General features: G+C 47.4%; 1 protein-coding gene across 1 annotated transcript in view; it reads right to left on the bottom strand.

Moving 5' to 3' along the window:
- Positions 1 to 25,144, bottom strand: part of LOC135515783 (membrane-associated guanylate kinase, WW and PDZ domain-containing protein 2-like) — a 308,130-nt gene that overhangs the window by 207,280 nt on the left and 75,706 nt on the right. The window contains 1 exon segment of the mRNA XM_064939514.1: positions 2,284 to 2,400. Within this exon segment, the coding sequence (XP_064795586.1) occupies positions 2,284 to 2,400 (117 nt within the window).

Below are 25,144 nucleotides of genomic sequence, written 5' to 3'. Positions count from 1 at the left end.
AAATACATCTACACTCAGTTTTTCACAATTCCTCACATTTAATCCTAGTAAAAATACCCCGTCTTAGGTCAGTTAGAATCACCAGTTTATTTTAAGAATGTGAAATGTCAGAATAATAGTAGAGAGAAGGAGTTATTTAAGCTTTTATTTCTTTCATCACATTCCCAGTGGGTCAGAAGTTTACATTCCCTCAATTAGTATTTGGTAGTATTGCCTTTAAATTGTTTAACTCGGGTCAAACTTCAACAAGCTTCCCAGAATAAGTTGGGTGAATTTTGGCCCATTCCTCCTGACAGAGCTGGTGTAACTGAGTCAGGTTTGTAGGCCTCCTTGCTCACACACACTTTTTCAGTTCTGCCCACACAATGTCTATAGGATTGAGGTGAGGGCTTTGTGATGGCCACTCCAATACCTTGACATTGTTGTCCTTAAGTCATTTTGCCACAACTTTGGAAGTATGTTTGGTGTCGTTGTCCATTTGGAAGACCCATTTGCGACCAAGCTTTAACTTCCTGACTGAGATCTTGAGATGTTGCTTCAATATATCCACATAATTGTCCTACCTCATGATCCATTTTGTGAAGTGCACCAGTCCCTCCTGGAGCAAAGCACCCCCACAACATGATGCTGCCACCCCCGTCCTTCACGGTTGGGATTGTGTTCTTCGGCTTGCAAGTCTCCCCCTTTTTACTCCAAACATAACGATGGTCATTATGGCCAAACAGTTCTATTTTTGTTTCATCAGACCAGAGGACATTTCTCCAAAAAGTACGATCTTTGTCCCCAGGTGCAGTTGCAAACTGTAGTCTGGCTTTTTTATGGAGGTTTTGGAGCAGTGGCTTCTTTCTTGCTGAGCGGCCTTTCAGGTTATGTCGATATAAGACTCGTTTTACCGTGGATATAGATACTTTTGTACCCGTTTCCTCCAGCATCTTCACAAAGTCCTTTGCTGTTGTTCTGGGATTGATTTGCACTTTTTGCACCAATGTACGTTCATCTCTAGGAGACAGAACACGTCTCCTTCCTGAGCGGTATGACGGCTGCGTGGTCCAATGGTGTTTATACTTGCGTACTATTGTTTGTGCAGATGAACGTGGTACCTTCAGGCATTTGGAAATTGCTCCCAAGGATGAACCAGACTTGTGGAGGTCTACAATTTTGTCCTGAGGTCTTGGCTGATTTATTTTGATTTTCCCATGATGTCAAGCAAAGAGATACTGAGTTTGAAGGTAGGCCTTGAAATACACCCACAAGTACACCTCCAATTGACTCAAATTATGTCAAGTAGCCTATCAGAAGCTTCTAAAGCCATGACATCATTTTCTGGAATTTTCCAAGCTGTTTAAAGGCACAGTCAACTATGTAAACTTCTGACCCACTGGAATTGTGATACAGTGAATTATAAGTGAAATAATCTGTCTGTAAATAATTGTTGGAAAGATTACTTAGGACATCTACTTTGTGAATGACAACTGACTTGCCAAAACTATAGTTTGTTAACAAGAAATGTATAGAGTGGTTGAAACACGAGTTTGAATGATTCCAACCTAAGTGTATGTAAACTTCTGACTTCAACTGTATATGCATTGTTGCCAATGAAACATAAACATGACTAAGTATTGAATCTCTTTTGACTGTTTCAGTCTAAATGCTATGTAGGAGCACTGCTACACACATACACACAATCCATTAGTAGACCAACGCTCTTGAAATGCAGTGCTGGAGGGCTAGCTAGATAGTCAACTGAGCTGGGAGACTAAAACTGGCATGGTTTTACAATAAATAGGCCTTAACCATGGTGCCCGCCTGCCTGCTGAGATTCAGGTGCTGATTACAGAATGGCGCTGCCAAGGTTCAATCTGAGACCACCCTCCGCTGAGACAGGCGGCTGCAGGAGGCCAGGTTCATCCCTCCAGCCAAATCATGAAGCCAGATCATCCATTACTGAACCCAGCCAGACCAACAGAGAGTCAGCAGCTGCTGGAGAAGAAGCGGAGGCAGGGAATGAAGACCGAAGAGTCAAATGCCAATGTATTTCATCAATTGGAAGGAATCTACTGGTTGTGTATCTATTGGACGTATTCCCAAATTTGGAAAGTGAGATTTGAACCAGATCTGTGGATATCTCGTAGCTAGTTTTTCCAGGTGGCATGGCCAGGAAACATAGACGATTCCGTGTGTTATTGGACAGGTAGGCTGGGGTGGATGAAGAATATCTCCCTGTGAGAGGGCGGGAAGGACACCAGGTAAGAGATTGGGGACTGGGTTAGGGGGGTTACTCACAGGGTATGGTGCGGAGGTAGAGGTTGTCTCTAATGATCTGCTGGAGCTCGTGGTCCACTGAGGCCTTCTGGAAGCGCAGGTTGAGGTAGTGACGCAGGTCCTTGTCTATGACGCCCCCTGGAGGAAAAGACCAATAACAACTCGGTAAGGCCTAAGAGCAGGTGTCATGGTCAGGGCCAGGAGTTTGTCCTGATCACGTGACCAGCGGTACATTTTTCCTGTGGTCTGGAAAAACTCAACAGTCAAACCCAGGATGTCACAATAGACAATATTTGCATATTATGCAAACAAGCACCAAAGCATGGACCAGTGTGAGCTCTATCAATCAATCAAATTTATTTAGAAAGCCCTTTTTACATCAGCAGTTGTCACAAAGTGATTATACAGAAACCCAGCCGAAACCCCCAGAGAGCAGGCAATGCAGATACACACAAGCACGGTTCTATCAGTTCAACATCTGTCAACACAGCCGTTGGATTGGGAGTGAGGGTGTTAATTGGTGAATGAGGCAAACATGTGTTGAGAGAAATGTCTACACATCTAGACATAAATACGTAATGAGGTCTCTGGGGGGGGGGGTCTTTCTCTCCCCTCCCTCCTTTTCCACTTCTCCCCCATCGCAATTATGAATGGGCTGAAGCTCGCCCACTCTAAATTTGCCTCCTCAGCAGGATGGAGGGAGGGGTCGAGGGAGGGGTCGAAGGGGAAGGAGAGAGGGAAGCAACGGCAAAGCTCCAGGGAGAGAGAGAGCGAGCGAGAGGGCTGGAATGGGCACAAGTCTCACCGATACTCCACATTTGTACTACTACCATTCACTGTGTCTATTTGTCTCCCTGTCTGTCTCCCTGTCTGTCTGTCTCCTGTCTGTCTGTCTCCCTGTCTGTCTGTCTCCCTGTCTGTCTGTCTCCCTGTCTGTCTGTCTCCCTGTCTGTCTGTCTCCCTGTCTGTCTGTCTCCCTGTCTGTCTGTCTCCCTGTCTGTCTGTCTGTCTGTCTCCCTGTCTGTCTGTCTCCCTGTCTGTCTCCCTGTCTGTCTCCCTGTCTGTCTGTCTGTCTGTCTGTCTCCCTGTCTGTCTGTCTGTCTCCCTGTCTGTCTGTCTGTCTCCCTGTCTCTGTCTGTCTGTCTGTCTGTCTCTGCATGTCTGTCTGACCACATATATTCCACTATTGTACCATCACACAATCCCACGTACACCATATACAGTGTTGACATCCCCACACTCTACACACATAGCCTGCAACGACAGGAGATTGGTGGCACCTTAATTTGGGAGGACAGGCTTGTGGTAATGGCTGGAGTGGAGAATTTCCATGCGTTTGATGCCATTCCACTCGCTCCGTTCCAGATGTTAGTATGAGCCGTCCTACCCTCAACAGCCTCCTGTGCCTACAATATCCTCTTGAAATATCCTCCATCTCAAGCAAACCAAGAGGGCACACATCCTCGAACCAATGGAATTCCCACTGAAACAGGATGATTGAATGGACTCGTCATTTCCATTGATAATGCAAGGAGGGAACCAGAGAGAAATGTGCCCCTAACCTTCAGCACACTAAAAGACAGTGATTTGGCCCAATGCCTGGCAATGCTTAGGTCCTCTATCTCATCTTTCAGACCCCAAGGCAACGACATTCAAGCGTTCCGTCTGTTGGAGAGCATGCGCACTGACAGACACAAGGCAATCTCAATCTGTCGGCCAGAGAGCGTTTGATAACGAGCGTCGAGAAGTCAGAGGAATTCATGAATAACCTACTTTTGAAGAACAAGTTGTTCTGCCGACCACGTCGGAGGAATGGTTTTTCGACCGCGTTCTCCTTTCTCCCTCTCTCTCGCACCGCAACAACATTGTAAACATGAATTTGTAATCAAAACCCCCTGAATGGGGTCAGAAATAAAATCCTGTTCTGCCAAGGAAACAAAACAACCCAGCCAGCCAATTGACATCAGCATGAGAAAAGAGACTATGCCATGTTAATCCACACAGTAAAAAACAGACTGATACATGCATCTTTCAATGCAAAAACACACACACGCACGATACCTCTTCCCCCCCACACACATACCTAAATTCACCGACGGCACAGTAAAATGCACCTCTTGCACGGCGGCTCTCACAGTTGAGTGTTATTGGCAGCCAGCTGTGTCAGTGTCCGTTCTCCACAGGTACGTATATCTCCACAAAGAGCCCAGCCAGCAGCAGCCTCTTCCAGGCTCACAGTCAGTACAGCAGTGAAGAAACCACTGTCCTCCAGTCCCACTCACTCTGTCTGTCTGTCTGATCCACACCACCTCTCCTGGTGCTGTTCATTTCATCCACGGATGGGAGAGGAAGGGGAGATGAGGCAGGATAAAGAACGAGAGAGAGAAAGAGAGAGTGTGTGTGTGTGAGTGAGAGAGAGGAGGAGAGAGGGAAGGGGGGGTGCGACAGTTGGGGGGCAACAAAGGAAGCAGGCTCCGGCAGTGTGGACCTATCACAATAAGATCCCTCTTCGTCTGTGGGATTCTAAAGTCCACTGGCTCCCCCTGTCTGTGGCTGCTGGTAGCGCAGGTCAGAATATTTTTTTTCTTCCATGCCATCCTGGGTGCTCTGTACTTTGACAGCCCAGTGAATAATAATGTCAGCCTTCTGCCCGCCTCCCAGAGCAGATGCCCCTCACTGGCACCACGTGACCCGTCTGTGACCCTGCGTCATTGCTCGTGACACATGAAAAAAAAAAAAAGCTGTCTGGCCCACAACATGGGCTAAATGTGATGGTGCCAACAGCTGTCATCTGATTGAATAAAAACAATATGAGCTGTGGCCAGTAATTACTGTGTATTTACACTGCGCTGTTGCATGATGGGACAAACAAACAGAATGCAAGCAGAACACTGGTGTCAGCACTTTCTCTGAACTAATTTGTCCAATCTCCCTCTTTCTAACTCTCTCCCTTGCTCTATCCGCCACTTTTTCACTCTCTCTCCTTCTCACTCTCACACACACAAACGTGCACTCACACACACACCAGATAAGGACAATAATCTGCCACGTACTTCAGTAGATAGACATGGAGGGCAGGTGGATTCACTTCCAATGTCACTGAACATTCACATAACATTAAAACAGCATTCCTTACTATGAGCAGCACACAGATATGATCTTCTTTCAGTGGGATTCCTGATGGAATCTTGAATGGGGACAAGATACCAGGGCTGACCCTTGGGGACTGGAGGACTGTGTAAGGACTGAAGAGTCTGCATCCTATAAACTTGACCTCTACATGTTGGTCTGTTGAGTGTGTGACCTTCAAATAACCCACTTCCAGGAGGAGGATGGTAAAGTAGGTCTTCAGTTAGGTGCACTGCAATAGCAGGTGAGTGTCCTCTCTATGGCCCAGGGCTGGTGAAGGATGACACAGCCGTGTGTGTGTGTGTGTGTGTGTGTGTGTGTGTGTGTGTGTGTGTGTGTGTGTGTGTGTGTGTGTGTGTGTGTGTGTACCATGTAAGTGTGTGTGAGTGTTTGTCCGTGCGTGCGTGCGTGTCTGTGTGTGAGAGAGTGTGTGTGAGTGTTTGTCCGTGCGTGCGTGCGTGCGTGCGTGCGTGCGTGCGTGCGTGCCTGTGTGTGAGAGAGTGTGTGTGTGTGTGAATCAATGCGGTGTATGAGGAGGTCACTACAGCGTTCAGTCCTCTAGTGATGAGATCAGTGTGGAGTATCTCTCTCCAGTGGGATGAGGCCATTTCTCATCCCACTCATTCTGTGCTATCATGACACGCCTGACAAGTGAGGAGGAAGGGGGGATGGGCGGAAGAGAGGAGCAGGAGAAAGGGAGGACAGGAGATATGGACAGAGAGTGACAGTCAGTGCTACAGTAGTACTGAGGTAATACAGCAGCAGTAGTACTGAGGTAATACAGCAGCAGTAGTACTGAGGTAACAGCAGCAGTAGTACTGAGGTAACAGCAGCAGTAGTACTGAGGTAACAGCAGCAGTAGTACTGAGGTAACAGCAGCAGCATCAGTACTGAGGTAACAGCAGCAGTACTGAGGTAACAGCAGCAGTAGTACTGAGGTAACAGCAGCAGCAGTAGTACTGAGGTAACAGCAGCAGCAGTAGTACTGAGGTAACAGCAGCAGCAGTAGTACTGAGGTAACAGCAGCAGCAGTAGTACTGAGGTAACAGCAGCAGCAGTAGTACTGAGGTAACAGCAGCAGTAGTACTGAGGTAACTGCAACAGCAGTAGTACTGAGGTAACAGCAGCAGTAGTACTGAGGTAACAGCAGCAGCAGTAGTACTGAGGTAACAGCAGCAGCAGTAGTACTGAGATAACAGCAGCAGCAGTACTGAGGTAACAGCAGCAGTAGTACTGAGGTAACAGCAGCAGTAGTACTGAGGTAACAGCAGCAGTAGTACTGAGGTAACAGCAGCAGCATTAGTACTGAGGTAACAGCAGCAGCATTAGTACTGAGGTAACAGCAGCAGCAGTAGTACTGAGGTAACAGCAGCAGCAGTAGTACTGAGGTAACAGCAGGAGCAGTAGTACTGAGCTAACAGCAGCAGCAACAGTAGTACTGAGGTAACAGCAACAGTAGTACTGAGGTAACAGCAACAGTAGTACTGAGGTAAATGCAGCAGCAGTAGTACTGAACTAACAGCAGCAGCAGCAGTAGTACTGAGCTAACAGCAGCAGCAACAGTAGTACTGAGGTAACAGCAACAGTAGTACTGAGGTAACAGCAACAGTAGTACTGAGGTAAATGCAGCAGCAGTAGTACTGAACTAACAGCAGCAGCAGCAGTAGTACTGAGGTAACAGCAACAGTAGTACTGAGGTAACAGCAGCAGTAGTACTGAGGTAACAGCAGCAGTAGTACTGAGGTAACAGCAGCAGCAGTAGTACTGAGGTAACAGCAGCAGTAGTACTGAGGTAACAGCAGCAGCATTAGTACTGAGGTAACAGCAGCAGTAGTACTGAGGTAACAGCAGCAGCAGTAGTACTGAGGTAACAGCAGGAGCAGTAGTACTGAGCTAACAGCAGCAGCAACAGTAGTACTGAGGTAACAGCAGCAGCAGTAGTACTGAGGTAACAGCAACAGTAGTACTGAGGTAACAGCAACAGTAGTACTGAGATAACAGCAGCGGCAGTAGTACTGAGATAACAGCAGCGGCAGTAGTACTGAGATAACAGCAGCAGTAGTACTGAGGTAACAGCAGCAGCAGTAGTACTGAGGTAACAGCAGCAGTAGTACTGAGGTAACAGCAGCAGCATTAGTACTGAGGTAACAGCAGCAGTAGTACTGAGGTAACAGCAGCAGTAGTACTGAGGTAACAGCAGCAGCAGTAGTACTGAGGTAACAGCAGCAGTAGTACTGAGGTAACAGCAGCAGCAGTAGTACTGAGGTAACAGCAGCATTAGTACTGAGGTAACAGCAGCAGCAGTAGTACTGTGGTAACAGCAGCAGCAGTAGTACTGAGGTAACAGCAGCAACAGTAGTACTGAGGTAACAGCAGCAGCAGTAGTACTGAGGTAACAGCAGCAGCAGTAGTACTGAGGTAACAGCAACAGTAGTACTGAGGTAACAGCAGCAGCAGTAGTACTGAGGTAACAGCAGCAGCAGTAGTACTGAGCTAACAGCAGCAGCAGCAGTAGTACTGAGGTAACAGCAACAGTAGTACTGAGGTAACAGCAGCAGCAGTAGTACTGAGCTAACAGCAGCAGCAGCAGTAGTACTGAGGTAACAGCAACAGTAGTACTGAGGTAACAGCAGCAGCAGTAGTACTGAGGTAACAGCAGCAGCAGGAGTTCTGTAGCAGAGAGAGATCCTGGACTTAGACAAATACATGCACATAAACATGCTGAAGCAAAGGCAGGCATACACTGTCCACAGTATCAGAGAAATACAGCACATGCATAAACATTACAATATGTGCAAGGGAACCTGTAGGCATATCTACATACATCACAAAATGTCTCTTAAGTTTGACCTTGACAGAAACCACTCAGGCTATTAATTTATCTGTAGGCTATCTAGAGGCAGTAGTGTTTTAGACACAGATAGAAAAGGTCACCAGTCGCCTTCAGTGGACCAAACGCCTCGAGAAACCAATCTATGTGGGAAATGACTGTTCTCCTTCCACAGCAGAGTAAAGTATGGAGTCTGAGCCTATGGTAAGCAGGTGTCATGTAAGGCCCTGGAGAGGGAACAGGTTGTGGAGTCTAAATGTGAGGAGGGAGACAGCTGTTCCCCTCTGGGAGTTGTGAGCTCAGAGAGGTGCCTCGTATGCTACATCATTTAGACTAGCCTAGCGTTACCAGCCTGAGAGGTGCCTTTTAACCACGGCAAGCGTAGCCTATCTTGGCGCTGACTATATACCAGCCTGTTGTGTTCAGATCAGGTGAAACCACTCAACAGTCCTCAAAAGTAGCTCTGACTGAATCCTGCAGAGATCACTGCAGGCACCGTTTCATCCTGGCATCTATTATGTAATGCTGAACACATAAAAAGTAATGGTGAATAACAGATACAGGCTTCAATAAAGAGCCTTGATGAGACAGTACTTCTCTTAAAATTACTGGGAAATGAACAAGGCCCTCTACAGTGTGCATACTAAAGCTCAATCAAACAAAATACAATCTCTCTCTCTCTCATTCACACACGTGCGCACAAACACATGCATTCGTACACACACAGCAGAAGAAAGGTGGATCTACACATTGGCGCATAGATAATTTGCATGGCTTGTGAGTGAGACGGGATAAGATTACTATAAAGATGTCAGTGGCATGGGCCAAGCACCCTGCTCCTCACGCAGCCTGAACAGCTTCTGTTCTCAACAACACCATTCAGTCTGCTGTCAATGTGTATGATGCACTGGATATCACCCCACACACCCCAGGGCAGTGTGTGTGTGTGTGTGTGTGTGTGTGGTGTGTGTGTGTGTGTTTCTTTGTGTTATAAAGAGAAGGGTGTTAGCAGACAGCTGTTTATATAATTAGCCTGTAATTAGAGGGCTGCGGTTGTCTGAAACCATAGCAGTTCCACCAGGCACACTCATTTAGCTGTCTAAAGAGCACACTGTCAACAACATGACATCAACACTTTATGTGGGTTGATACCAGTGGCGATTTTAACATGTAAATCTTGGTTGGGAAAACCCCCCAAAAATGTGTTTTGATGCATGCCAGCAAAGCCACTACACAACATAACACTAAACAATACATTAATTGGACTATAACGGTGACAAACCGTGCCCACAAACTGTTAGGGTCTACATGAAGCTGTCACAACAGCAGAGTCCCGACACCTTACCACTGCTACACCTGGCTATCAGCGGAGCCTTGTCTGGCAGCACCATGGAGTGACTCCTTACCACCACTACACCTGGCTATCAGCGGAGCCTTGTCTGGCAGCACCATGGAGTGACACCTTACTAACCACTGCTACACCTGGCTATCAGCGGAGCCTTGTCTGGCAGCACCATGGAGTGACTCCTTACCACCACTACACCTGGCTATCAGCGGAGCCTTGTCTGGCAGCACCATGGAGTGACACCTTACCACCACTACACCTGGCTATCAGCGGAGCCTTGTCTGGCAGCACCATGGAGTGACTCCTTACCACCACTTCTCCTGGCGATCAGCGGAGCCTTGTCTGGCAGCACCATGGAGTGACACCTTACCACTGCTACACCTGGCTATCAGCGGAGCCTTGTCTGGCAGCACCATGGAGTGACACCTTACCACAGCTACACCTGGCTATCAGCGGAGCCTTGTCTGGCAGCACCATGGAGTGACACCTTACCACCTCTACACCTGGCTATCAGCGGAGCCTTGTCTGGCAGCACCATGGAGTGACACCTTACCACTGCTACACCTGGCTATCAGCGGAGCCTTGTCTGGCAGCACCATGGAGTGACACCTTACCACCACTACACCTGGCTATCAGCGGAGCCTTGTCTGGCAGCACCATGGAGTGACTCCTTACCACCACTACACCTGGCTATCAGCGGAGCCTTGTCTGGCAGCACCATGGAGTGACACCTTACCACCACTACACCTGGCTATCAGCGGAGCCTTGTCTGGCAGCAAAATAGTATCAGCCTCATATCAGCCTCATTTACTGCCTGATACGGCTTAAACAAATGTGGTTTCTACTGACAATTGAGATGTACAAACTATTGCATGAGGGGACGACGAGCGTACATGTGTCCGGATCCCTCCAGTACCATGATTCTCATTCTGTACACCAGTTCCGAGGTCCAAGTCACCGGCTTTCTAGGCTTCACTGAACGGGTTTCATTAGCATCAACCCCGGACTGTCTTGTCTGATTACACACACCTGGTTCCCATTTCCCCTGATGAGTATGTTATATATGTGTCCTCTGTTCCCTCTGTCAGTTATTGTTCCCATGTCCGTTGGTGGTGTAAGTACCTATGCGTTGGTGCAGCTGTTATGCTACGGGCTATATACACTGCTCAAAAAAATAAAGGGAACACTAAAATAACACATCCTAGATCTGAATGAATGAAATATTCTTATTAAATACTTTTTTCTTTACATAGTTGAATGTGCTGACCACAAAATCACACAAAAATTATCAATGGAAATGAAATTTATCAACCCATGTAGGTCTGGATTTGGAGTCACACTCAAAATTAAAGTGGAAAACCACACTACAGGCTGATCCAACATTGATGTAATGTCCTTAAAACAAGTCAAAATGAGGCTCAGTAGTGTGTGTGACCTCCACGTGCCTGTATGACCTCTCTACAACGCCTGGGCATGCTCCTGATGAGGTGGCGGATGGTCTCCTGGGGGATATCCTTCCAGACCTGGACTAAAGAATCCGCCAACTCCTGGACAGTCTGTGGTGCAACATGGAGTTGGTGGATGGAGCGAGACATGATGTCCCAGATGTGCTCAATTGGATTCAGGTCTGGGGAACGGGCGGGCCAGTCCATAGCATCAATGCCTCCCTCTTGCAGGAACTGCTGACACACTCCAGCCACATGAGGTCTAGCATTGTCTTGCATTAGGAAGAACCCAGGGCCAACCGCACCAGCATATGGTCTCACAAGGGGTCTGAGGATCTCATCTCGGTACCTAAAGGCAGTCAGGCTACCTCTGGCGAGCACATGGAGGGCTGTGCGGCCCCCAAAAAAATTTGTGTGGACAGTGCCACCACACACCATGACTGACCCACCGCCAAACCGGTCATGCTGGAGGATGTTGCAGGCAGCAGAACGTTCTCCACGGCGTCTCCAGACTCTGTCACGTCTGTCACATGTGCTCAGTGTGAACCTGCTTTCATCTGTGAAGAGCACAGGGCGCCAGTGGCGAATTTTCCCAATCTTGGTTTTCTCTGGCAAATGCCAAACGTCCTGCATGATGTTGGGCTGTAAGCACAACCCCCACCTGTGGACGTCGGGCCCTCATATCAACCTCATGGAGTCTGTTTCTGACTGTTTGAGCAGACACATGCACATTTGTGACCTGCTGGAGGTCATTTTGCAGGGCTCTGGCAGTGCTCCTCCTGCTCCTTGCACAAAGGCGAAGGCAGCGGTCCTGCTGCTGGGTGGTTGCCCTCCTACGGCCTCCTCCACATCTTCTGATGTACTGGCCTGTCTCCTGGTAGCGCCTCCATGCTCTGGACACTACGATGACAGACACTGCAAACCTTCTTGCCACAGCTCGCATTGATGTGCCATCCTGGATGAGCTGCACTAAAGCCACTTGTGTGGGTTGTAGACTCCGTCTCATGCTACCACTAGAGTGAAAGCACCGCCAGCATTCAAAAGTGACCAAAACATCAGCCAGGAAGCATAGAAACTGAGAAGTGGTCTGTGGTCACCACCTGCAGAACCACTCCTTTATTGGGGGTGTCTTGCTAATTGCCTATAATTTCCAACTGTTGTCTATTCCATTTGGACAACAGCATGTGAAATTTGTGTGGACTGTTTCTCCACGGATCCCTCCTACCTGTTTGAATTCACAGAAGTTTCTCCACCTCTCTGTTTATCCCTCTCGCTTTGTCTCTACCTATTTCTCCACCTCTCATTCTCTCTACCTGTTTCTCCACCTCTTTGTTTCTCACCCTCTCTACCTGTTTCTCCCTCTTTCTCTCTGTTTCTCCCTCTCTCTTTCGCTCTACATGTTTCTCCACCTCTCTGTTTCTCCCCCTCTCTCTACCTGTTTCTCCCCCTCTCTCTACCTGTTTCTCCCCCTCTCTCTACCTGTTTCTCCCCCTCTCGTTCTCTCTACCTGTTTCTCCACCTCTCTGTTTCTCTCTACCTGATTCTCCCCCTCTCTACCTGTTTCTCCACCTCTCTGTTTCTCTTCACCTGTTTCTCCCTCTCTCTTTCTCTCTACCTGTAACGGTTTTCTTTATGCGAAAGAGAGTCGGACCAAAATGCGGCGTGGCTATTAAGATTCATGTTTAATAAAAAAACAACTAAACACAAACACTACAAAACAAGAAACTTAACATGAAAACAGAAACAGCCTATACTGGTGCAAACACATAGACAGTAACAAGGACAATCACCCACGACACACTCAAAGAATATGGCTGCCTAAATATGGTTCCCAATCAGAGACAACGATAAACACCTGCCTCTGATTGAGAACCACTTCAGACAGCCATAGACTAAGCTGAAAACCCCACTAAGCTACAATCCCAATACCTGTGAAAAACCCCAAGACAAAAACACACCACATACCAAAACCCATGTCACACCCTGGCCTGAACAAATAAATAAAGAAAACACAAAATATTAAGACCAGGCTGACACTACCTGTTTCTCCACCGCTCTGTTTCTCCCTTTCTCTTTCTCTCTCCCTTTTTCTCTCTCTCTTTCTCTCTCTACATGTTTCTCCCTCTCTCTTTCTCTATACATGTTTCTCCCTCTCTTTTCTCTATACCTGTTTCTCCACCCTTCTTTCTCTATACATGTTTCTCCCTCTCTTTCTCTACCATGTTTCTCTCTACCTGTTTCTCACCTCTCTCTTTCTCCACCTCTCTGTGTTTCTCCATCTCTCTCTACCTCTTTCTCTATACCTGTTTCTCCACCTCTCTACTCTTACTGTTTCTCCACCTCTCCCTCTTTCTCTCTACCTGTTTCTCCACCTCTTTCTCTCTACCTGTTTCTCCACCTCTCTTTTTCTCTCTACCTGTTTCTCCACCTCTCTACTTTCTCTACCTCTCTCTACCTGTTTCTCCACCTCTCTCTACCTGTTTCTCCACCTCTCTACCTGTTTATCTCCACCTCTCCTCCTCTCCTGTTTCTCCACCTCTACCTGTTTCTCCACCTCTCTCTCTACCTGTTTCTCCACTCTCTCTGTTTCTCCACACCTGTTTCTCCACCTCTCTTGTTTCTCTCTCTGTTTCTCCACCTCTTTCTCTCTACCTGTTTCTCCACCTCTATGTTTCTCCACCTCTGTTGGTTTCTCCACCTCTCTGTTTCTCCACCTCTGTTCCATAGCTCTCTTCCTCTACCTGTTTCTCCACCTCCTCTCTACCTCTTTCTCTTACCTGTTTCTCCACCTCTGTTGCTCTCTTTTTCTCCACCTCTGTTGTCCACCTTTTTCTCTCTTGTCTCTCTCACTGTGTTTCTCCACCTCTTTCTGCTCCACCTCTGGTTTCTCACCTCTGTTTCTCCACCTTTCTCTACCTAAAGTTTTCACCTCTCACCTCTGTTTCTCCACCTGTTTCTCCACCTGTTTTCCCCCCTCCACCTCTCAGAACTCTACCACTCCACCTCTGTTTCTCCACCTCTGACCTGTTTCTCCACCTCTCTGTTTCTCTACCTGTTTCTCCACCTCTTTCTCTCTACCTGTTTCTCCACCTCTTCTCTCTACCTGTTTCTCCACCTGTTTCTCTCTCTTTCTCTCTACCTGTTTCTCCACCTCTTTCTCTCTACCTGTTTCTCCACCTCTTTCTCTCTACCTGTTTCTCTCTACCTGTTTCTCCACTCTTTCTCTCTACCTGTTTCTCCACCTCTTTCTCTGTTTCTCCACCTCTGTTTCTCCACCTCTCTGTTTCTCCACCTCTCTTTCTCTCTTTCTCTCTACCTGTTTCTCCACCTCTGTTTCTCCACCTCTCTCTCTCTGTTTCTCCACCTCTTTTCTCTCTACCTGTTTCTCCACCTCTCTGTTTCTCTCTTTCCTGTTTCTCCACCTCTCTCTCTTTCTCTCTTGTTTCTCCACCTCTCTGGTTTCTCCATCTTGTTTCTCCATGTGTTTCTTTTCTACCTGTTTCTCCACCTCTTTCTCTCTACCTGTTTCTCCACCTCTCTTTCTCTCTACCTGTTTCCCTTTCTCTCTACCTGTTTCTCCACCTCTCTCTCTACCTGTTTCTCCACCTCTTCTCTCTACCTGTTTCTCCACCTCTGTTTCTCTCTACTGTTTCTCCACCTCTCTTTCTCTACCTGTTTCTCCACCTCTCTTTCTCTCTACCTGTTTCTCCACCTCTTTTCTCTCTACCTGTTTCTCCACCTCTTTCTGACTCCACCTGTTTCTCCACTTTCTCTCTACCTGTTTCTCCACCTTTTTCTCTACTTTCTCTCTACCTGTTTCTCCACCTCTTTCTCTCTCTACCTGTTTCTCCACCTCTCTTTCTCTCTACCTGTTTCTCCACCTCTCTCTCTCTCTCCACCTGTTTCTCCACCTCTTTCTGTGTTTCTCCACCTCTCTTTCTCTCTACCTGTTTCTCCACCTCTCTTTTCTTCTGATGTTTCTCCACCTCTCTTTCTCTCTACCTGTTTCTCCACCTCTTCCACCTCTTTCTCTACCTGGACACTTTCTCTCTACCTGTTTCTCCACCTCTCTGTTTCTCCACTGTCTCCGCCTCTCTTTTCTCTCTACCTGTTTCTCCACCTCTTTCTCTCTACCTGTTTCTCCACCTCTCTTTCTCTCTACCTGTTTCTCCACCTCTTTCTCTCTACCTGTTTCTCCACCTCTTTCTCTCTACCTCCACCTCTTTCTCCACCTGTTTCTCCACCTCTTTCTCTCTACCTGTTTCTCCACCTCTTGTTTCTCCACTCTCTTCTCTCTACTAGAGTGTTCTCCACCTCTTTCTCTCTACCTGTTTCTCCACCTCTCTTTCTCTCTACCTGTTTCTCCACCTCTCTTTCTCTCTACCTGTTTCTCCACCTCTCTTTCTCTCTACCTGTTTCTCCACCTCTCTTTCTCTCTACCTGTTTCTCCACCTCTTTCCTCTCAGAACCTGTTTCTCCACCTCTTTTCTCTACCTGTTTCTCCACCTCTTTCTCTCTACCTGTTTCTCCATCTTTTCTCTCTACCTGTTTCTCCACCTCTTTTCTCTCTACCTGTTTCTCCACCTCTTTTCTCTCTCCTGTTTCTCCACCTCTCTTTCTCTCTACCTGTTTCTCCACCTCTTTTTCTCTCTACCTGTTTCTCCACCTCTTTTCTCTACCTGTTTCTCCACCTCTTTCTCTCTACCTGTTTCTCCACCTCTTTTCTCTCTACCTGTTTCTCCACCTCTCTTTCTCTCTACCTGTTTCTCCACCTCTTTTCTCTCTACCTGTTTCTCCACCTCTCTTTCTCCACCTCCACTCTCTGTTTCTCCACCTCTTTCTCTCTACCTGTTTCTCCACCTCTTTTCTCTCTACCTGTTTCTCCACCTCTCTTTCTCTCTACCTCTCTTTCTCCACCTCTCTTTCTCTCTCTCTACCTGTTTCTCCACCTCTTTCTCTCTACCTGTTTCTCCACCTCTCTTTCTCTCTACCTGTTTCTCCTGTTTCTCTCTACTCTTCTCTCTACCTGTTTCTCCACCTCTCTTTCTCTCTACCTGTTTCTCCACCTCTCTTTCTCTCTACCTGTTTCTCCACCTCTTTCTCTCTACCTGTTTCTCCACCTCTCTTTTCTCTCTACCTGTTTCTCCACCTCTCTGTTTCTCCACCTCTCTCTACCTGTTTCTCCACCTCTCTGTTTCTCCACCTCTTTCTCTCTACCTGTTTCTCCACCTCTCTTCTCTCTACCTGTTTCTCCCCTCTCTTTTCTCCACCTCTACCTGTTTCTCCACCTCTCTTTTCTCCACCTCTACCTGTTTCTCCACCTCTCTTTCTCTCTTCTCTTCTCTCTACCTGTTTCTCCACCTCTTTCTCTTTTCTCTCCACCTCTACCTGTTTCTCCACCTTTCTTTCTCTCTCCCTGTTTCTCCACCTCTGGTTTCTACCTTAAGTTTCTCTCTACCTGTTTCTCCACCTGTTTCTCCACCTCTTTCTCTCTCTACCTGTTTCTCCACCACTTCTCTACCTGTTTCTCCACCTCTAACTCTCTAAAGAACCTCTCCTCTACCTGTTTCTCCACACTCTCCACCTCTCTACCTGTTTCTCCACCTCTGTGTTTCTCCAACCTGTTTCTCCACCTCTCTTTCTCTCTACCTGTTTCTCCACCTCTCCCTTCTCTCTACCTGTTTCTCCACTCTTTCTCTACCTACCTGTTTCTCCACCTCTCTTCTCTCTACCTGTTTCTCCACCTCTTTCTCTCTACCTGTTTCTCCACCTCTTTTCTCTACCTTCCACCTCTTCTACCTGTTTCTCCACCTCTTTTCTCCTCCACCTCTACCTGTTTCTCCACCTCTCTTTCTCTCTACCTGTTTCTCCACCTGTTTCTCCACCTCTCTCTCTACTTGTTCCACTCCCTGTTTCTCCACCTCTCTTTCTCTCTACCTGTTTCTCCACCTCTCTCTCTACCTGTTTCTCCACCTCTCTTTCTCTCTACCTGTTTCTCCACCTCTCTTTCTCTCTACCTGTTTCTCCACCTCTTTTCTCTCTACCTGTTTCTCCACCTCTCTTTCTCTCTACCTGTTTCTCCACCTCTGTTCTCCACCTCTACCTGTTTCTCCACCTGTTTCTCCACCTCTTTTCTCTCTACCTGTTTCTCCACCTCTCTCCACCTTACCTTTCTCCACCTCTTCTCTCTTTCTCCACCTCTCTTCTCTCTCTACCTGTTTCTCCACCTCTCTGTTTCTCTCCTACCTGTTTCTCCACCTCTCTTTCTCTGTTTTTCTCCACCTCTCTTTCTCTCTACCTGTTTCTCCACCTCTCTTTCTCTCACCTGTTTCTCCACCTCTCTTTCTCTCTACCTGTTTCTCCACCTCTCTTTCTCTCTACCTGTTTCTCCACCTCTCTTTCTCTCTACCTGTTTCTCCACCTCTTTCTCTCTACCTGTTTCTCCACCTCTTTCTCTCTACCTGTTTCTCCACCTCTCTTTCTCTCTCTCTACCTGTTTCTCCACCTCTTTTCTCTTTCTCCACCTGTTTCTCCACCTGTTTCTCCACCTCTCTCTCTACCTGTTTCTCCACCTCTTTCTCTCTACCTGTTTCTCCACCTCTCTTTCTCTCTACCTGTTTCTCCACCTCTCTTTCTCTCTACCTGTTTCTCCACCTCTACCTGTTTCTCCACCTCTACCTGTTTCTCCACCTCTTCTCTTTCTCCTCTCCACCTGTTTCTCCACCTCTCTCTCTACCTGTTTCTCCACCTCTTTCTCTCTACCTGTTTCTCCACCTCTTTTCTCTCTACCTGTTTCTCCACCTCTTTCTCTCTACCTGTTTCTCCACCTCTTTTCTCTCTACCTGTTTCTCCACCTCTCTTTCTCTCTACCTGTTTCTCCACCTCTCTTTCTCTCTACCTGTTTCTCCACCTCTCTTTCTCTCTCCTGTTTCTCCACCTCTTTCTCTCTACCTGTTTCTCCACCTCTCTTTCTCTCTACCTGTTTCTCCACCTCTTTCTCTCTACCTGTTTCTCCACCTCTCTTTCTCTCTACCTGTTTCTCCACCTCTTTCTCTCTACCTGTTTCTCCACCTCTACCTGTTTTCCTCCTCTTTCTCTCTACCTGTTTCTCCACCTCTCTTTCTCTCTACCTCTCTACCTGTTTCTCCACCTCTTTCTCTCTACCTGTTTCTCCACCTCTCTCTCTCCACCTCTCTTTCTCTCTACCTGTTTCTCCACCTCTCTCTCTCCACCTGATTCTCTTTTCTCCACCTGTTTCTCCACCTGTTTCTCTCACCTGTTTCTCCACCTCTGTTTCTCCACCTCTCTTTCTGTCTCTTTCTCTCTACCTGTTTCTCCACCTCTTTTCTCTCTACCTGTTTCTCCACCTCTTTTCTCTACCTGTTTCTCCACCTCTCTTTCTCTCTACCTGTTTCTCCACCTCTCTGTTTCTCCACCTCTCTTGTTTCTCTACCTGTTTCTCCACCTCTTTCTCTCTACCTGTTTCTCCACCTCTTTTCTCTCTACCTGTTTCTCCACCTTTTCTCTCTACCTGTTTCTCCACCTCTTTTTCTCTACCTGTTTCTCCACCTCTTTCTTTCTCTCTACCTGTTTCTCCACCTTCTGTTTCTCCACCTCTTTCTCTCTACCTGTTTCTCCACCTCTCTGTTTCTCCACCTCTTTCTCTCTACCTGTTTCTCCACCTCTCTTTCTCCACCTCTCTTTCTCCACTACTCTGTTTCTCTCTACCTGTTTCTCCACCTCTTTCTCTCTACCTGTTTCTCCACCTCTCCTGTTTCTCCACCTCTTTCTCTACCTGTTTCTTTCCACCTCTCTTTCTCTCTACCTGTTTCTCCACCTCTTTCTCTCTACCTGTTTCTCCACCTCTCTTTCTCTCTACCTGTTTCTCCACCTCTTTCTCTCTACCTGTTTCTCCACCTCTTTTCTCTCTACCTGTTTCTCCACCTCTACCTTTTCTCCACCTGTTTCTCCACCTCTGTTTCTCCACCTCTTTCTCTCTACCTGTTTCTCCACCTCTTTTCTCTCTACCTGTTTCTCCACCTCTCTTTCTCTCTACCTGTTTCTCCACCTCTCTTTCTCTCCACCTACCTGTTTCTCCACCTCTCTTTCTCTCTACCTGTTTCTCCACCTCTTTCTCTCTACCTGTTTCTCCACCTGTTTCTCCACCTCTTTCTCTCTGTTTCTCCACCTCTCTTTCTCTCTACCTGTTTCTCCACCTCTTTTCTCTCTACCTGTTTCTCCACCTCTTTCTCTCTCCACCTCTCTTTCTCTCCTGTTTCTCCACCTCTCTTTCTCTCTACCTGTTTCTCCACCTCTTTCTCTCTACCTGTTTCTCCACCTGTTTCTCTTTCTCTCTACCTGTTTCTCCACCTCTACCTGTTTCTCCACCTCTTTCTCTCTACCTGTTTCTCCACCTCTTTCTCTCTACCTGTTTCTCCACCTCTTTCTCTCTACCTGTTTCTCCACCTCTTTCTCTCTACCTGTTTCTCCACCTCTGTTTCTCCACCTCTGTTTCTCTCTACCTCTCCACCTCTTTCTCTCTACCTGTTTCTCCACCTTTCTCTCTACCTGTTTCTCCACCTCTTTTCTCTCTACCTGTTTCTCCACCTCTTTCTCTCTACCTGTTTCTCCACCTCTTTCTTCTCTCTCTACCTGTTTCTCCACCTCTTTTCTCTCCTGTTTCTCCACCTCTCTTTTCTCTCTACCTGTTTCTCCACCTCTCTTTTCTCCACCTCTACCTGTTTCTCCACCTTTTCTCTCCTGTTTCTCCACCTGTTTCTCTCACCTCTCTTTTCTCCACCTCTACCTGTTTCTCCACCTCTCTTTTTCTCCACCTCTACCTCTACCTGTTTCTCCACCTCTTCTCTCCACCTCTACCTGTTTCTCCACCTCTACCTGTTTCTCCACCTCTCCTGTTTCTCCACCTTTTCTCTCTACCTGTTTCTCCACCTCTCTTTCTCTCTACCTGTTTCTCCACCTCTTTCTCTCTACCTGTTTCTCCACCTCTTTTCTCTCTACCTGTTTCTCCACCTCTTTCTCTCTACCTGTTTCTCCACCTCTTTTCTCTCTACCTGTTTCTCCACCTCTCTTTCTCTCTACCTGTTTCTCCACCTCTCTTTCTCTCTACCTGTTTCTCCACCTCTCTTTTCTCTCCTCTTTTCTCCACCTGTTTCTCCACCTCTTTTCCACCTCTTTCTCTCTACCTGTTTCTCCACCTCTCTTTCTCTCTACCTGTTTCTCCACCTCTTTCTCTCTACCTGTTTCTCCACCTCTGTTTCTCCACCTCTTTCTCTCTACCTGTTTCTCCACCTCTTTCTCTCTACCTGTTTCTCCACCTCTACCTTTTCTCCACCTCTACCTGTTTCTCCACCTCTTTCTCTACCTGTTTCTCCACCTCTTTCTCCTTTCTCTCTACCTGTTTCTCCACCTTCTTTCTCTCTACCTGTTTCTCCACCTCTCTTTCTCTCTACCTGTTTCTCCACCTCTCTTTCTCTCTACCTGTTTCTCCACCTCTGTTTCTCTCTACCTGTTTCTCCACCTCTCTTTCTCTCTACCTGTTTCTCCACCTCTCTTTCTCTCTACCTGTTTCTCCACCTCTCTTTCTCTCTACCTGTTTCTCCACCTCTCCTCTCTACCTGTTTCTCCACCTCTTTCTCTCTACCTGTTTCTCCACCTCTTTCTCTCTACCTGTTTCTCCACCTTCTTTCTCTCTACCTGTTTCTCCACCTCTCTTTCTCTCTACCTGTTTCTCCACCTCTCTTTCTCTACCTGTTTCTCCACCTGTTTCTCCACCTCTTTCTCTCTACCTGTTTCTCCACCTCTTTTCTCTCTTTCTCTCTACCTGTTTCTCCACCTCTTTCTCTCTACCTGTTTCTCCACCTCTTTCTCTCTACCTGTTTCTCCACCTCTTTTCTCTCTACCTGTTTCTCCTCCTCCACCTCTCTTTCTCTCTACCTGTTTCTCCACCTCTCTTTCTCTCTACCTGTTTCTCCACCTCTCTTTCTCTCTACCTGTTTCTCCACCTCTCTTTCTCTCTTTCTCTCTACCTGTTTCTCCACCTGTTTCTCCTCCACCTCTTTCTCTCTACCTGTTTCTCCACCTCTTTCTCTCTACCTGTTTCTCCACCTCTTTCTCTCTACCTGTTTCTCCACCTCTCTTTCTCTCTACCTGTTTCTCCACCTCTCTCCACCTCTCTTTCTCTCTACCTGTTTCTCCACCTCTTTTCTCTACCTGTTTCTCCACCTCTTTCTCTCTACCTGTTTCTCCACCTCTCTTTCTCTCTACCTGTTTCTCCACCTCCCTCCACCTCTCTCTCTACCTGTTTCTCCTCTACCTCTCCACCTCTTTCTCTCTACCTGTTTCTCCATCTCCTCCACCTCTACCTGTTTCTCCACCTCTCACCTCCTTTCTCTCTACCTGTTTCTCCACCTTTCTCTCTACCTGTTTCTCCACCTCTTCTCTCTACCTGTTTCTCCACCTCTTTTCTCTCTACCTGTTTCTCCACCTCTCTGTTTCTCCACCTCTCTTTCTCTCTACCTGTTTCTCCACCTCTCTTTCTCTCTACCTGTTTCTCCACCTCTCTTTCTCTCTACCTGTTTCTCCCACCTCTCTTTCTCTCTACCTGTTTCTCCACCTCTTTCTCTCTACCTGTTTCTCCACCTCTTTCTCTCTACCTGTTTCTCCACCTCTCTCTCTTCTCCACCTCTTTCTCTCTACCTGTTTCTCCACCTCTTTTCTCTCTACCTGTTTCTCCACCTCTACCTGTTTCTCCACCTCTCTTTCTCTCTACCTGTTTCTCCACCTCTCTTTCTCTCTACCTGTTTCTCCACCTCTCTTTCTCTCTACCTGTTTCTCCACCTCTCTTTCTCTCTACCTGTTTCTCCACCTCTACCTGTTCTCTCCACCTGTTTCTCCACCTCTCTTCTCTCTACCTGTTTCTCCACCTGTTTCTCCACCTCTCCTGTTTCTCCACCTCTCTTTTCTCCACCTGTTTCTCCACCTCTCTTTCTTCTCCTCCACCTCTCTTTCTCCTACCTGTTTCTCCACCTGTTTCTCCACCTCTTTTCTCTCTACCTGTTTCTCCACCTCTTTTCTCTCTACCTGTTTCTCCACCTCTTTTACTCTCTACCTGTTTCTCCACCTCTCTCCACCTTCTCTCTCCACCTGTTTCTCCACCTCTGTTTCTCCACCTCTCTGTTTCTCCACCTCTCTGTTTCTCCACCTCTCTCTTCCTGTTCTCCACCTCTCTTTTCTTCTCTCCTCCACCTCTCTTCTCTCTACCTGTTTCTCCACCTCTTTTCTCTCTCTACCTGTTTCTCCACTCTCTACCTGTTCTCTCCACCTGTTCTCTACCTGTTTCTCTCTGTTCTCTCTACCTGTTTCTCCACCTGTTTCTCCACCTCTCTTCTCTCCTACCTGTTTCTCCACCTCTTTTCTCCACCTCTTTTCTCTACCTGTTTCTCCACCTCTGTTTCTCCACCCTGTTTCTCCACCTCTCTCTCTGTTTCTCCACCTGTTTCTCCACCTCTTTCTCTCTACCTGTTTCTCCACCTCTCTGTTTCTCTCCTGTTTCTCCACCTTTTTCTCTCTACCTGTTTCTCCACCTCTCTTTCTCTCTACCTGTTTCTCCACCTCTCTTTCTCCACTACCTGTTTCTCCACCTCTCTTTCTCCACCTCTCTCCACCTGTTTCTCCACCTCTTTCTCTCTACCTGTTTCTCCACCTCTTTCCTGTTTCTCCACCTGTTTCTCTACCTGTTTCTCCACCTCTTTCTCTCCTACCTGTTTCTCCACCTCTCTTTCTCTCTACCTGTTTCTCCACCTCTCTACCTCTCCACCTCTCTCTCTCTACCTGTTTCTCCACCTCTTTCTCTCTACCTTTTCTCTCCACCTCTGTTTCTCCACCTGTTTCTCCACCTTTCTCTCTACCTGTTTCTCCACCTCTTCTCTACCTGTTTCTCCACACCTCTTTTTCTCCACCTCTCTTTCTCTCTACCTCTTTCTCCACCTCTCTTTCTCTCTACCTGTTTCTCCACCTCTCTTTCTCTCTACCTGTTTCTCCACCTCTCCACCTTTTTCTCTCTACCTGTTTCTCCACCTCTCTTTCTCTCTACCTGTTTCTCCACCTCTTTTTCTCCACCTCTTTCTCTCTACCTGTTTCTCCACCTCTTTCTCTCTACCTGTTTCTCCACCTCTCTGTTTCTCCACCTCTACCTGTTTCTCCACCTCTTTCTCTCTCCTGTTTCTCCACCTCTTTTCTCTCCCTGTTTCTCCACCTCTTTCTCTCTCCTGTTTCTCCACCTCTCTTTCTCTCTACCTGTTTCTCCACCTCTTTCTCTCTACCTGTTTCTCCACCTCTCTTTCTCTCTACCTGTTTCTCCACCTCTCTTTCTCTCTACCTGTTTCTCCACCTCTCTGTTTCTCCACCTCCCTTTCGCTCTACCTGTTTCTTTCTCTCTACCTGTTTCTCCACCTCTTTCTCTCTACCTGTTTCTCCACCTCTTTCTCTCTACCTGTTTCTCCACCTGTTTCTCCACCTGTTTCTCCACCTCTTTCTGTTTCTCCACCTCTCTTTCTCTCTACCTGTTTCTCCACCTCTCTCTCTACCTGTTTCTCCACCTTTTCTCTCTACCTGTTTCTCCACCTCTTTCTCTCTACCTGTTTCTCCACCTGTTTCTCCACCTCTTTCTCTCTCCTGTTTCTCCACCTCTTTTCTCTCTACCTGTTTCTCCACCTCTTTCTCTCTACCTGTTTCTCCACCTCTCTCTACCTGTTTCTCCACCTCTCCACCTGTTTCTCCACCTCTCTTTCTCTCTACCTGTTTCTCCACCTCTCTTTCTCTATACCTGTTTCTCCACCTCTCTTTCTCTCTACCTGTTTCTCCACCTCTCTTTCTCTCTACCTGTTTCTCCACCTCTGTTTCTCCACCTCTCTGTTTCTCCACCTCTCTCTCTACCTGTTTCTCCACCTCTGTTTCTCCACCTCTCTTTCTCTCTACCTGTTTCTCCACCTCTACCTGTTTCTGCTCCTCTCAACCTGTTTCTCCACCTCTCTGTTACACATGTTTTATCTCTCACTCACATGCAGACACACAAAGGCACGGACACGGACATACACACACACACACACACACACACACACACACAGTTTCTCTCTCAAACACTCCGTTACACCGTGCTGACCGACTTCGCTAGCAGAAATTGCCATAGAAATTGGCCTCTCCGATGCATTTGTCTCCTGGCAGGGAGGCCCCACTTTAGGTGGTGGAACAAGACGGGCTCCGTGCTGATAGTGCTGCTGGAGCAGGAAATGGAATGTGTCCGTCATAAAGCCGTCTGGGCTGTTGGAACTGAATGGCCCCGCTGTTCGTCTGCATGCTCCTGCTACCTTCCACTGTGCCTCGGCGCGCACCGGCGACACGGCAATTGGCCATACATTATTACCTGACCACTGTATCAAAAGTAGCACGTCAGACATATGATTGGGCTCTACTGGAGTGGCAGGAATAAAGATGGGTGTTTATGGGTAAAGCTGTTGATGTCTTGGTAGCCCCTATACATGTGAAATGGACATGCGGAGCAGAGATTGAAACTACCACTGGCAGTGAGCCCTCATCTCCAAGCTCTCTGCCCAGGAGGACAAGCTATTTGGTGTGACTTTGGCATCAACTACAACAAGAATGTAAATAAATAAATCACAGGCCGACCTCAGTTGAGAAACGTGTGTTCGCCAAATAATACATCAAGTGGAATTAAACTTCAAAAGACAGCCAGCGTGTTGTCCAACTGAGCACTGTAATGACTGCAACCCCAACCACCTCTCTCTGCCTCTCGCTGCCTCTCTCTCCATTCTGAACAGGGTTAAGAAAAGAGCAGCGATATATTATCCACAAATCTGTCTGTATTTCTGTATTCATTGGGAGCTTCAACAGATCAAAGGGTCTGTGTGAGGATCTGTGTGTGTAAAACCGTTGGTGAGATGCGAGAGCAGGACTACCTGTCTTGAAGAGGATCGGCAGACAGCAGACGGGCCTATCAAAGAGCTGCCACCTCACACAATGCATGTCATGCACCAGGCGTTCATCTCATCTGATGCTAGGGGAGAGGCGGGGGAGACAGATGGACAGGGAGGGGAG

This window comes from Oncorhynchus masou, chromosome 27, assembly GCF_036934945.1.
Source record: "Oncorhynchus masou masou isolate Uvic2021 chromosome 27, UVic_Omas_1.1, whole genome shotgun sequence".
In the NCBI taxonomy this organism is placed as follows: domain Eukaryota; kingdom Metazoa; phylum Chordata; class Actinopteri; order Salmoniformes; family Salmonidae; genus Oncorhynchus; species Oncorhynchus masou.
The sequence above is the reverse complement of the archived record's forward strand: the minus strand, read 5'-3'. Positions and strand labels throughout refer to the sequence as shown.